Source organism: Pyrgilauda ruficollis, unplaced genomic scaffold, assembly GCF_017590135.1.
Source record: "Pyrgilauda ruficollis isolate IOZ18807 unplaced genomic scaffold, ASM1759013v1 scaffold15, whole genome shotgun sequence".
Classification (NCBI taxonomy): domain Eukaryota; kingdom Metazoa; phylum Chordata; class Aves; order Passeriformes; family Passeridae; genus Pyrgilauda; species Pyrgilauda ruficollis.
The window spans coordinates 4,318,241-4,330,447 of record NW_024513654.1 but is presented as its reverse complement, the minus strand read 5'-3'; the positions used below and the strand labels follow the sequence as shown (position 1 = coordinate 4,330,447).

General features: G+C 43.6%; 1 protein-coding gene across 7 annotated transcripts in view; it reads left to right on the top strand.

Annotated features, from left to right (window-relative positions):
• Positions 1–12,207, top strand: part of TACC2 (transforming acidic coiled-coil containing protein 2) — a 127,905-nt gene that overhangs the window by 48,591 nt on the left and 67,107 nt on the right. For 6 of the 7 annotated variants that reach the window (XM_041461565.1, XM_041461570.1, XM_041461568.1 and 3 more), the window contains exons 6-7: positions 5,318–5,443; positions 11,318–11,449. In XM_041461565.1, the coding sequence (XP_041317499.1) occupies positions 5,318–5,443; positions 11,318–11,449 (258 nt within the window). The remainder of the gene's footprint in view (positions 1–5,317; positions 5,444–11,317; positions 11,450–12,207) is intronic. The other variant, XM_041461569.1, reaches the window with a different exon arrangement.

Sequence of the window (12,207 nt, the reverse complement as noted above, 5' to 3'; positions counted from 1 at the left end):
TTTTTTACTTTTGGAAGCTGTTTCTCCCGCTCCCACAGCGCTGCCTCCAGCTCTGGTCAGGATTAACTCTCCTTCACCCCCCTCCCAAAAAAAAAAAAAAACAACCTCAATGGTTTTGTGGCTCCTGCCCTGGTTTGTGGCTGGGTTTGGGGTTTCTGCTGGAGTGAGGAGGAGACTCTGTGTGTGTTGTTTGAACTCAGGAACTTCTGCTTCGCGTTTGCTGGTTGGGAACTTTGGGGATTTGGGAACTTTGCAGTCCTGCTCCAGTGACATCAGGACGTGACCGAGAGCCCTTCCGAGCCCTTCCCAGGCTCTGAAAGCTGCCCTTGGTGACGTGATGGGCTTTTTTTAATGGTTGACAGTTATTACAGCAAATATGCTTATTCATCCTGTGCAGGCGTGATTTATACTTCTGACACTTTTATGTGGCTTTCTGCTGTCCCTCTTTTAGTTTGCAAAGGAAGTAGTGCTGTAACACATGTTTCAATACCTTTAAGTATTTGAATCCAATATAGTTGTGTTCATTTAATGTAGTAACTCGCCCTGAGTTTTAATGCGACCACAGTAATGTAGAACACTCAAAAAAAATTTGTATTTTATTGTTACAGCTGATCAAATCAGTGATCAATCTGGGTGCACATGTTACAGAAATTAAGGGGTTTCTGAACAAGGAGGGCTGGGTGAGAGAGGAAGCGCAGGCCCTCAGGTAATGTGTGACTAAACCCCATCCCCTGCCAAGATAGCTCCTCTATCTTGTCAGGGTTTCCACAGCGAGTGCCAGAAAAATGGACTTTTTGGGAATGCCTGTGCGCGGTCCCTGACAGCTCCAGCAGAAGCCCGGGAGTTACCTGCGGGCACTGCCAGCTGCTGCACAGCTGGGCTGCGATCCACAGCTGGGGATTGCCTTCAGGAAGCCTCGGCAAAATGATTTCATGTCTCCAGAACCAGCTCCCGTGCTTGTTGGCCTTTGTGGTGTAGTTGGGATGGAATTGTGCTGGAAGGGAAGGGACTCTCCGGTTGCTGGAAGCGCAGCCGTGTGTCCGGAGCTGGGCAGCCGCGAGGACTGTGGCCAGCCAGGGGGGTGGCAGGTCCCTCCCTCGGGGACAGCTGTGACTCAGGTGCTGCCCCACCCTCCCTGCGTGCTCCGGGCACCGTCACCCCGCAGCACCCAGACCTGTTCTCCTGATTCCTCGAGTCCTGCTCGGAGCAACACCGTGGAAATCTGGAATAATTCCCCCAGGAGCCAGTTCTGGTCCCTTGGTGACAGTGCCTTTTTTCCAGAAGTGTAGCTCTGCTGCCATGCACTGGGCATCAAACTTGTGTTCCCCCTCTGTCACAGGGGTTTTATTTGCTTTTATTAACACATGCCAGTTCATTTCTTGGATACCTTTGTCACTGTGTTTGCACAGCTCCAGCTCAGCAGGGCTCAGCCTGGCCCAGGCTGAGCCTAAATACAAAGTGCTGGTGCTAGGCACTTACAGCGTAGTTTCTTCTTCAGAGTATGGCATTTGAGAGATTTTTCCAAAATCACATATTTAAATGCATAAGTAGGTCTTTTGTTGGGTTTACAAAAGGCAGTGTATTGCCCAAAACTTGAACTTTTGACTGTGAGTGTGTCTTTAGCTGGTAAAAGTAAAACCTTGGCTAAATCTAAGTACAGTGACCAGCAAAAGTGATCCCCAGTCTGAGCTTTTAAGCTACTGCTGGTGGATGGAGTGGTCTGTGAGGATGGATGTTCCCTTAGTTCCTTGGGAAATAAAGCCACACTTTCCATTTTAATTTTAGAATCTCATATTTTTTTCTGAAATACTGCTGATATTCAAATGGGTTTTAAATTAAGTAGTAGTGCAGGAGGGAAAAAAAAGAGGGGTTTGTTTGTTTTTTGTTTTGTTTGTTTTTAATGCTTTGCTTGTATCTTATGCAGCAGTTCTGAGCTATTCCTTAAACAAGTTTAGCTTTAGTTAGTGATACCTGTAATGTTGATTTCTTATATGAGAAATAACTTCTTACCTCCTCTGCTGAATCATTGACAGGGGTCCCAGTAATCATGGAAATACTTTTAAAGAACAGAAATACCAAAGGGACATAGAGTTACTGTAACAGGTTATTGTTGGATTTTCTAGACACCAGGTTTATTTCAGTGAATGTGGTTAATGTAAGAGCTAAGTTGCAAACTGAACTTTGAGAAGATTAATGTTTTGAGGGAATTAATAACATTGATCAAATTTTATGAGGTACAGTGTGTTTGAAGGAATGATTTTGTAACTGATGTAGGTGCTGCTATATCTTTTTCCTTCCCAAAGAATTGCAGTGTAAGAACTTAGCAGAAATAGCAAATTCTCTCAATATTTTTCTGGGATTGATTAATACTTTTTCTTATGTGTGGGTAAACTGAAGCTCAAAAATTTGGCTGTTTGGCCCAAGGTATTAGAAAGCCAAGTGAATTGTAAAGGATTTTGTTTGTCAGCCTTGCTGTACCCAGTGAGAACATCTTGTGTCCTGAAGAAAACAAAACAGTGGGTGATGAGAGCAGTGAGAGCTCAGTCCTGCCTTGTGCTTGTTGGTGCCATTTTCCAGAGATTTCTGGAGTAAGGGCAGAATCCACAAATCCTGCTCTTATCTCATTAAAAGCAGCCAAATGTTTGGGGCTGGCAGATAGCAGAGTTTGAAATGCTTATTGGTTTCCCTTGGAGTAAACTTGGAGCTATTGTTCAGTGTTCAAAGGGAGCCTCATCCAGCTCTCCTGATTGGAAAAACATGGACAGGGAGTAAATGCCAAGACCCAGAGCTGCCTTCTGTCTCCAGCACCAGTATCAGAGTGTTTTATAACTTTCCTGTGAAATTAGGGATTTAAGGTCTGCATCTCAGGGATGTCAGGAGAGCAGCAAACAGACCCACCAGAGCACCCAGCACCCGCTGTCTCTGTGTCCACATGTGCCAAGTTGTGTCCCTGTGTATATCTTAAATTTCTGCCTTGGTTTGAAGCCTTCTTACATAGATGGAGTCAGACTGCTGTGTTTAAGAAGAAATTAGACAGGTTTATGAAGTTATTTCTCATTCATTCATTGATATATAATGAACACTGTTGGTCCAGCTTTGCCTGAAACTTGTTATTTGCATACCTGCCTTCTAACAATGACTTGGAAAATCTCTTTTCAAGGCTAAGTAGAGGCCTTAAAAGTGAAATTGTGAAACTCAAGAGCCTAAGGACACTTGATGGGCAGTGTCTTTCTCTTGTGACACACTAATAACAGACTGAACCCCGTGGTCTTGGGGCTGAATTTAGTGTGCTCGCTGCAGCTGTTGGTAAGCAACTGCTTGTTAAACTGTGAGGTATTTTCCTTTGCAAACTATTTCAGTCATGCCTGTCATAAGCAGAATTTGGAAGCAGTTTTATGTCAATCCTCTTCCAGGCTCGACCCAGAACTGAGGCAGCAGAATTGGAAAAAGCTCGTGGCCTTTTTATGGAGCTCAGTTCTTGAAACAAGTTGGCCCTGGAGGCTGGTGGCTGCAGAGGAATGACAGCAGGGACCTGGTGGCAGGCCCTGGAGAGCCAAAGGCAGTTGAGATTCCTGGGAATGTCACTTGTGGAACTCGTTTGAGCAGCTCGTGGATGGCTTCATTGTTTGTGCAGCACAGAGCAGGGTGGCTTGGCAAGGAGCAGCTTCTCCATCACCTCCCCAGGCCTGAGTTTCAGGTTACTTTGTCCATAAACTATGAAAATCCCTGTGCAGGAGTTGGTTGTGCAGGAGACGTGAGCGGTGAGGAGCAAACACTTCTCACCAGGTTGGGGCACAGCAGTTTCAGTTGCAGTTTGGGTTTGTGCTGTGCTTCTGGGTGTTTACAGGAATAGCCTTAGAGCTCTGTCACAGCAAGAAGAAAACCTGCCCATCTCCTCACTTCACTCATTATGTTCATAAAAAGAAATTGTAAAGTGCCATTGTCAAAATCTACTTTCTGAATGCTCATTTTAAGGCAAAACTGAGGGGACACCCCAGCTGCAACTCAGTGATGAATGAAAACCAGTCCCTTTACGATAACAAGCCAGAGGACTTTAGAACCTGTAAACACCTTGGCTCAAAGGTCCCTACAACAGGCAGAGCCCTCAGGTGTGGTTAAACCAGAGAACCTGTTGGCAGTCAATTGTTCAGTGTTGTAATTGTTTTTCCTACATGAACTTGTTATAGAATCCTTTAGATAAAATATGGGAAGTGTGAGTACATTCAGATGGCAGCCTTCAGTCATTACCAGAATAACACTGACATTGTTATAGTAAAATTTAACTGTTATGTTTTTTGATTCAAAATTAAATTACAGTAGGGAATCATCCAGAATCTCTGGACTTGAAGTTAGGTAAGGAAGTAATCATTTAGAGTTAAAGCTAAGTTCTGTGATTTAGAGCTTTTTATTTATGAGCTGGAATTGCAAATTCTGAGTGACAGTTGTGAGTTTATGCACCTCAAATCCATCTGTGTATGGTACCATCCCTGTGTGTTCAGTGTTGTATTCACTAGGTAGTACAGGAAACAACATGGACAGGAGGGATGAAATTCCATCAGCAGTTTAAGGTGACACTTTATGGTTTACAACTAACTTGAGAATTTTGGTGAATTTTAGGGAAAACTGATGCTTCCAGGGCCCTGATCTGTGAGTGGTTACGTGGAAAAGTCAGGTTGAAGTAGCAGCAAAAGTATTGTTTTCAGGGGGTCCCCATGGTTTGGTTTCTCTTAAAAATAAACAAAGTCTCTTTTTCAGCAAGGCTCCTTTCCTTCTTGCTTCAGCAGTGTCTTTCCAAATGGTTTTGTTCAGTCATGAACTGCTGGTACTCAGTGGCACTCTGCTTTTCCCAGCAATAAGACAAGGCTGGATGCCTCCCTGTGTGTGTTCTCCACAGCACCTGGACACCTTTGACTCTGTGCCCTCTCCAATGAGCTCCCCAGCTCAGGTGAAAACCAGCATCAAGCTCCTTGCATTTTATATGGTTTCTGAGTGAGGGAATCTTGTAATTCCTCTAGTTCAAACTGCAGCTCCATTTCTTGTTTGCTTTTCATAATCAGAAGCACAATGGGGTTCATTTGCTGTTGGGCTGTAATATCTCATTGCTCTTGCAGTTGTAAGTCAGACAAAAACCCAGAGACTTCAGTTCTGTGGGAACAAAAGCAACTTAGATTAAAAATGCCAACTTCCTCTGTGTTCCCTAACACACAAGTTAGCTCATTCATGCTCAAGTCCAGAGATTCAGAAGAATAAACAACAGTAATTCTGCAATAACTCAGGCGTTAAAGGCTGCTTTTCTCTCTGTGTTTTCTCTCCACAGCCCTCCTGGGCCAGGTGATGATAATCAGTTGGCTTCTTCCCTGGATCCCTGTGAGCATCCCTCAGCTGTGTCTGCAGCCTTTGGAAATGCTGTCCCCGTGGGAGCTGCTGAGCTGACTGCAGCCAGGTACTGCCCAGAGCTGTGCCAGGGGCAGGGCAGTGGCTGCACTGCTCCCTGCTGCACCAGGAGCTCAGCACTGCCTGGGGAACTGCTGCCACCCTCCTCGCATGGATAAAGGTCTGCTAGGACCAGTTGCTGATGGGTTTGCTGGGTCTGCCTGTGTCTATCACCAGAGAATTTAAATCCCCCATTGTCAAAGCCTTCCAAAGATTACACTTCCCTGAGATTCTGTCACTTCAGCACATAGGAGGGTTGTGACATGTGGAGGTGCAATATATGCCCTATATTTTTTTAGGTGCTTAAACTTCTTTTTAAAATTTTTATTAGTACAAGGTAAATAATCTATTGTATTTGTGGGGTTCCTAGGGAGGAATGATGAATCTGATTCCATGCTTTTAGAATGCTAATTTATTATTTTATGATACTATATTATATTAAAGAATACAGAAAGGATACTTACAGAAAACTAAAAAGATAATAATGAAAAACGTGTGACTGTCTCTTCAGAGTCAAATACAGCTTGACTCTGATTGGCCAATAAGTCAAAACAATTCACATGAAACCAATGAAACAATCACCTGTTGGTAAACAATCTCCAACCACTTTCCAAAGCAGCAAAACACAGGAGAAGCAAATGAGATAATATTGTTTTCGTTTTTCTCTGAGGCTTCTCAGCTTCCCAGGAGAAAAATCCTGGACAAAGGGATTTTTCCAGAAAATATGACTGTGACAGTAATCCTTGGAGCATTTTCTTTGAGAAGTTCTTAAGCAGTATAATGTTGATTATAAAGCACTCAGGTATCTCCGTTTGACTCTGGCCTTTTTGTCTGCCTTTGCTTGCACTGAGAAGGGAAACTTGCTTTCTTTGTGCTGGTGGTGGTGGGGTTGTCAGGATCTTTGGGTATAAAAATTTATCTGAACAATAGAGGAAGCCTTGTAGGGTGTGTGTACCCTTCAGTCACCAGGAGCTCAGTGGAGTGTAAACACACACAGTGTATTTAAGCTAGATTACATTTGTTAGCTGAAGTTACAATAATACACCATCAAAGGCTGGAGGGACCTTGTGTGGTTTGCTCAATCCACCTTAAAAGCTGGGTGACTTTGCTGTTTAGCCCATCCTGGTCTGCCACCAGTCCCCAAGCTGGTTAGTCACCAGTGCTGGCTGGGAGAGACTGTGAGAAACAAACTTTTTCCTACAGAGTAAGATGATCTAGAGAAGCTTCCAGTGGGAACCTAATGATGTGGATTTCTTTCAGTTCTTGTAAGTTTTTACTCAAAAAGTTGTGTTTCTTTTGTTTTTAACAAATGTAATTGGGTTACTGATGGGTTTGGTTTTGGTTTTTTTTGTGGATTCTGCTTTTCTTGCTAATGGATTGTTGGCTGTAGTAGTGAGGCAGTTAGAAAAGAGTGAGCGCTAATTGAGGTGGAGCTGTGAACTACTTTCTGAATGTGGAAGCATGAAAAAGGCACCAAAAGTGCCAGAAAGATTTGTATATGGTCTTTAGACTACAGTCTGGAACAGAAGATTGTGTGCCCTTGGGGTGATAATTTGCTGTTTGCAGGGAAAAAGGCACACAAGCTGTCTATGATTAAACATTTAGGGAGAGCAGTCTCAGAGTTCTTTAATTCACTGTTTCTTGTAAACCTCATGAATTCGCTCTGTTTGCATTCTCACATCAATCCGGTATTTCGAGTTAATTGTATTATACCTTTTCTTTTGATCTCCTTCATAACTTGCGCCTTTTAAATGTTTTATTGTTCATGTCTGAAGGGTGTCTCGGGTTCCTTGCTCCACCCCAGTTGCCCCATCCAGGGTGGCTGAGCCCAGTAGGGGTGAGGGCACAGGGGCTGTGCAGCAACCACGGGTCTGGCTGTTGTTTCCAAATCCTGGCCTTGAGGGAGCTGCAAGGATTTTTGCTAGGGTTCAGCGCTAAAACGTAGCAAACCAGAGGTATTTCACGTTGGATGTAGGTAGTTTTCCAGTTCCTGAAACAGAGGAAACTGACAGAGAAATACACTGTGGTCAACTGGAGTGAAGCTGGCTGTGAGTGTTTCTTCTGTGTTTGTTGGGTTTAACTCTTTTGTTTGTTTGTTTGTTTTTTTAAGTGCTGCATGAGTTAACTTTGTCAGTGTTGTTTGTTTTCCTTACTCTTTTATTTTGCATCCGTGTGCAGCTTTGGTTATAAAAGCTTACCCATTCTTCACCTGCCTTTGCTCTCCAGGTTGTTGTCACTTGCCAGCTTCTCTGTGAGCCTGGCAGAGGGGTTTCCTGCTGTTCCAGCAGTAGAAAACCCGGAGGTTTTCTCTGTGCCACTGTGCCCACCCCCAGGTGGCAGCTGGTTGGCAGAGGAGAGTTAAATCAGTGCAGCTGCACCCCTGCTTTAACTCCTGTGTGTTCAGTCCTGGTGCAGCTCCTCCTGCAGCAGCAGCTCTGCTGACTTCCCTGGGCTTTGCTAAGAACATAAAGTTGGAGCGAATGGAAGTGTTAAAACACTGGGATTATGCTCACAAAGCAGGACTGTGCTTTTCTCACCCAAGGGAGGAGCCTCAGTGATGTTTTTTCTTTCGTGTCTTTGCCGTATCTGTCATCAACAATTCACCTGTGTCTTGGAGCAGATTATTGCTGGTATAAGTAAAATAATCTTATTGAAGTCTCTGCTTTTTTGGCATTTTATGTAGAAGCACTGCACCGCTGTGTTTCAGTGTGGCTGGATACAAACAATTCCCTAATGCACACACATGTGATGTCTCTGTGCTGCCTCCTGGGTACCTCTGCAAAATGGAAATGTTACAGGGGCTCTGAATGCCACGGTGTTATTCCAGTCTGTCTGCAGTAAGGTGCAATCATAAAGAGTTTTCCCCCAAAATATTTAGTTATTTACTAAATTTGCTTTTGTTTCTGTGTATTTCCCCATCAGGGGTGTCACATAATGCAGATGGTGTGCACTTAGGGAAAAATAATGGTGCCTGCATTGATGGGGGTCAGTTTGTGCTAAATGGCTTCCAGATGGCAGGGCAGAGTGAGAGATCAGGTTGTCCCTCCATCTGTCCAGTCAGGAAACTCTATCTTTGTTCGGCTTCTTGAGGATGACTGACTGCCTCTCTCCTGCTGGTAACATATTGATCAGGGACACCATGCTAGCATCTGCTAGTAAGATTTTATTTATCTACAGAGAAGTGCCCTGAAAAGAATTAGGTAAAAAGTTCACTGGTGGTTCTGCCAAGCATTTTTGTTCAGCAATGAAAGGCCAAGTTCACTCTGATTTGCCAGTACATGTTGCTCTAGGAGAAGTTTTGGCCAGACACAGCTTTCTCTTTACTCTGCAGGTGCAGATCTCTGCAACAGGGCTTCTGTGTTGTATGAGGAATGTTTGGGTTGGAAAGGTAGAGAAGGCAAATAAGAGCCATGTCTGTACAAGACCACAGCTTAGCTGGGCTCCAGGTTAGAGGTGTGAAACACTTCTAACCTGTTCCCTGCAACCTGCAACTTCCTTCCTGGCTTGTGGGGAAAAAACCCCAAACCTGCAAATGCCCGGGAAAAAATGACAGCTTAGAAGGCACTTGCTGCATGTGTTCAGGGGTGTACTTCTTAGTGTTGGCAGCACAAATAGGGAGTACCCACATTTATCTGTGCACACAGATAGTCAGAAAATTATTTTTGAGGTTTAATTGTATGAGATCGTGCTTGAAAATGCTTGTTTTCTAATCAGCTTGACTCCACAGGATAAATACTGGTCAATGTATAAGTTTATTGTGCACTGAGAAGGCTTGGGTCTTTTGGTAGTATTCTTGCAACCATTAAAGTATTGCTAGTTGAGAAAAAAGTGTAATAGAAAATCTTGTTTTAACAAGAGCTGTGGAGAGGTTTTAATGTAGCCCCTTCATGTCTGAGGTGATAAAAGCCCCATGAGTTGACACATGGACCCCAGTTGATGCAGGCTTAGGCTGGAGAGCTCAGAATGGACAGAAAGTCTGTGTTTTGGACAGGGTTTCTGTTCTGTGCTCCCCTGCCTCAATTTGTGCAGTCTGTCAGAGCAGGAGAAGGAGTGGAGGCAGGGCTTTGGGAAGCACGGGAAGCAGAGCTTTTCCAGAAATCCTGGTGTGCTGATGGCAAGCTTTGCTTTAGTGTTGGGAATGACACTCATTCGTCAAAGTATCTCTGAAAATGGTTTCATTTAATGTGGAAAGGCTTGGAGGGGGAAGCTGAAGGGCTGCAGATCATCATTAGGACCTGTGTGAAGAGTGTGGGTGAAGCAGGTGCTGCTCTAAGACTGGGACAGCTTTGTGTGTCCATAACACCAGGGCCATCATTTATGTGCCTTTGGTGCTCTTGTTTGGCTGGGCCCTCTTGTGAATTGTTTGGGTTTTGCAGCTCTTTGTTTGCTCTCCAAACAGATGTTCAGCGTTCACTTATTTTTAGCAGTTCACTTTTTTCTGCTTTAAAAAATCTTACTTTCACTGCTCTCCCTGTGCCCCTATATAGTCACAGCCTTGGCATAGAGAGGATGCTGTTACTATATTAGTACAGAGACATTTTTAGCCAAGGACAAAGGCCTTTGCATGAAAAAGGAAACAGCCTGCTTTCTAATCATTATTTATTTATTTGTTTGTTTGTATTCACTTGATGGGGCTGAAAATTTCGTGTGTCTGTGTCAGCATCAGGCCAGTTTGGACAAACAGAAGGAAGGAAGGAGTGAGGAAAGCAGAGATAATTTCTTAGAAGAGATAGCTGGGTAGTTGTCCCATATGGCACAAAGCAGCTTTGTGGATATAAGCTAATCAATGTAAACTACACTCACAAAGAGCTTTGGTGATCTTGGGAACTGAGTGGACAAACACTTTGGGAAGTGGCTGTTCTCGTGCTCCTGTGTGTTGTGACTAAAGTCAGGGATGTGGTTTAGGCTTGTCCTGTTTGTGCACCAAAGAAAGGAACAGCCTGTCCCTGGACCTTAATAACTCTTCATCAGTAACACAATTCCATCTGCTGCCTACAATTCCAGTGTAATTACTGGGGGAAGAGGAGAGAAAAATTTGAAAGGAATGACTAAGATGGCTGTTTATATTTAATTCAGGAAACCTGTAAGAAGTTTGTCAGCCACGTCCTGTTTCCATCAACATTTCCATCCAGCATTTGTGTCTGTATCTCTGGCAGCAGCACCAGCAGGAGGGGAGGCTGTTGTGTGTGGCTGCTGCCCCAGGACATTTGTGTCCCTCTGGTGTGCCTTGGAAGGGACAATGTGACACGACAAGACCTTAAACTGCTCCTGCTTTTGAGACATGAAGTCATTGGTGATTTAGTTTCTTTTCTGTTAATGAGTGTGGCTGAGAGCAGAGGGAGCTGTGTGGTTACTGCCCTGCTCCTGAGCGTGGGGCTTTGCTGAGCAGAGGGACTTCACATCATGGGATGAGTTCTGGGATTGCTGTGTTTAGCTTTACAGCCTAGGGAGAGCTTTCAAAGTAGCAGAATGCTTTAGTCCCTGATTTTAGGTTGGTTTTTTTTTAAGCACAAATTGCTTAATCTAATGTTTATATTGTACAGTGAGGAGAAAGGGAGCAAAGCAGTCATTAGTGATTTATTTATTTATTATACTGATTTCATATACAGTTAAATTCTCTAGCACTTAATGTTATGGTCTATAAGAGCTGTCAAGACTTTGCAATATTATTGATGATGTGGTCAGCTGAGAAGTTAAATGAAATAATGTTTGGAGGAAGAAGTAATTTGTGGGAAGTGTGAGAGAGAGGGAGTTTGGGAGGGGATGATGTGCTCCTTACAGCTCCTTGTAGATCCAGCCAAAGTTCATCCTATAAAGAGACTTCATTAAAGCTTCATGGGCATTTCTGAAATTTGTCAGCTTATTTTTAATTCCTGTTTTGCAGCACTTCCAAGCCTGATAGCTGCAAGGGAGTTGATAACCACGTTTCTGAGGATGTACCTTTGGCTGTGGCCCCTGGTGATGGTGTAGAGCTGCCTGCTGAAGAAACCAAAGGTTTCACGAGGGAAAAAAAAAGGTATTGTGTGATTTCAATTGTTACAAGACTTTTCCATGTCTTTACATCTTTTGGTTAAGAAATGTTTCTAGTGTGAAAGAGGCTGACTAAGTTTGACAGGTGTTTTGTCTAAGTTACGTGAACACTTTGCTGCTGGATTTTGAATCCAGCAGTTAGATTTATCAAGACCTGGCTATTCGAGTGTATCTACTCCAAAATACCAGAAGAGGGAGCTTAGGCTACACTGGTTATTACTATGCTGATCTTTCCTTCTATTTTTAAACTATTTTTTTTTTTTACGTTTTTTTCCCCACTATCTTCCTTTCTTGAATTAAAGTTTGTTGTGTTGTTTTGTTTTGTTTCTGGGTGTGAAACTGTGAAAGAGCAGGTCCTATTTACCAGCACTGTTCTGCTCATTCCCCTTCAGATGTTGCCAGCAAGTTCCCACCCCACACCTGATTTGCATTGTCACTGTCAGTAGTGAAGGAAGTTTTTCAGCTTGGTCTCACTCTTGCTGAATAAATGTTACCTTGATTTCAAAGTTAAATGTTTCACTGCCTCAGATTTACGCTGATTGTTGCCATAGTGTTTGATAGGTGCTCCAGCACATTTTTTGCTTTGAAAACCCCTAAACTGAGCCAGACTCATAGAATTATTTGGGTTGGAAGGAAACTTAAAGATCATGTCCCAGTCACCCCATCTCAAATATAGTCGAGACATGTGCTTGGATATTCCTGTCTGAGGTGATTAACCAGTCTGCTCTTGGGGCTCAGCAATCA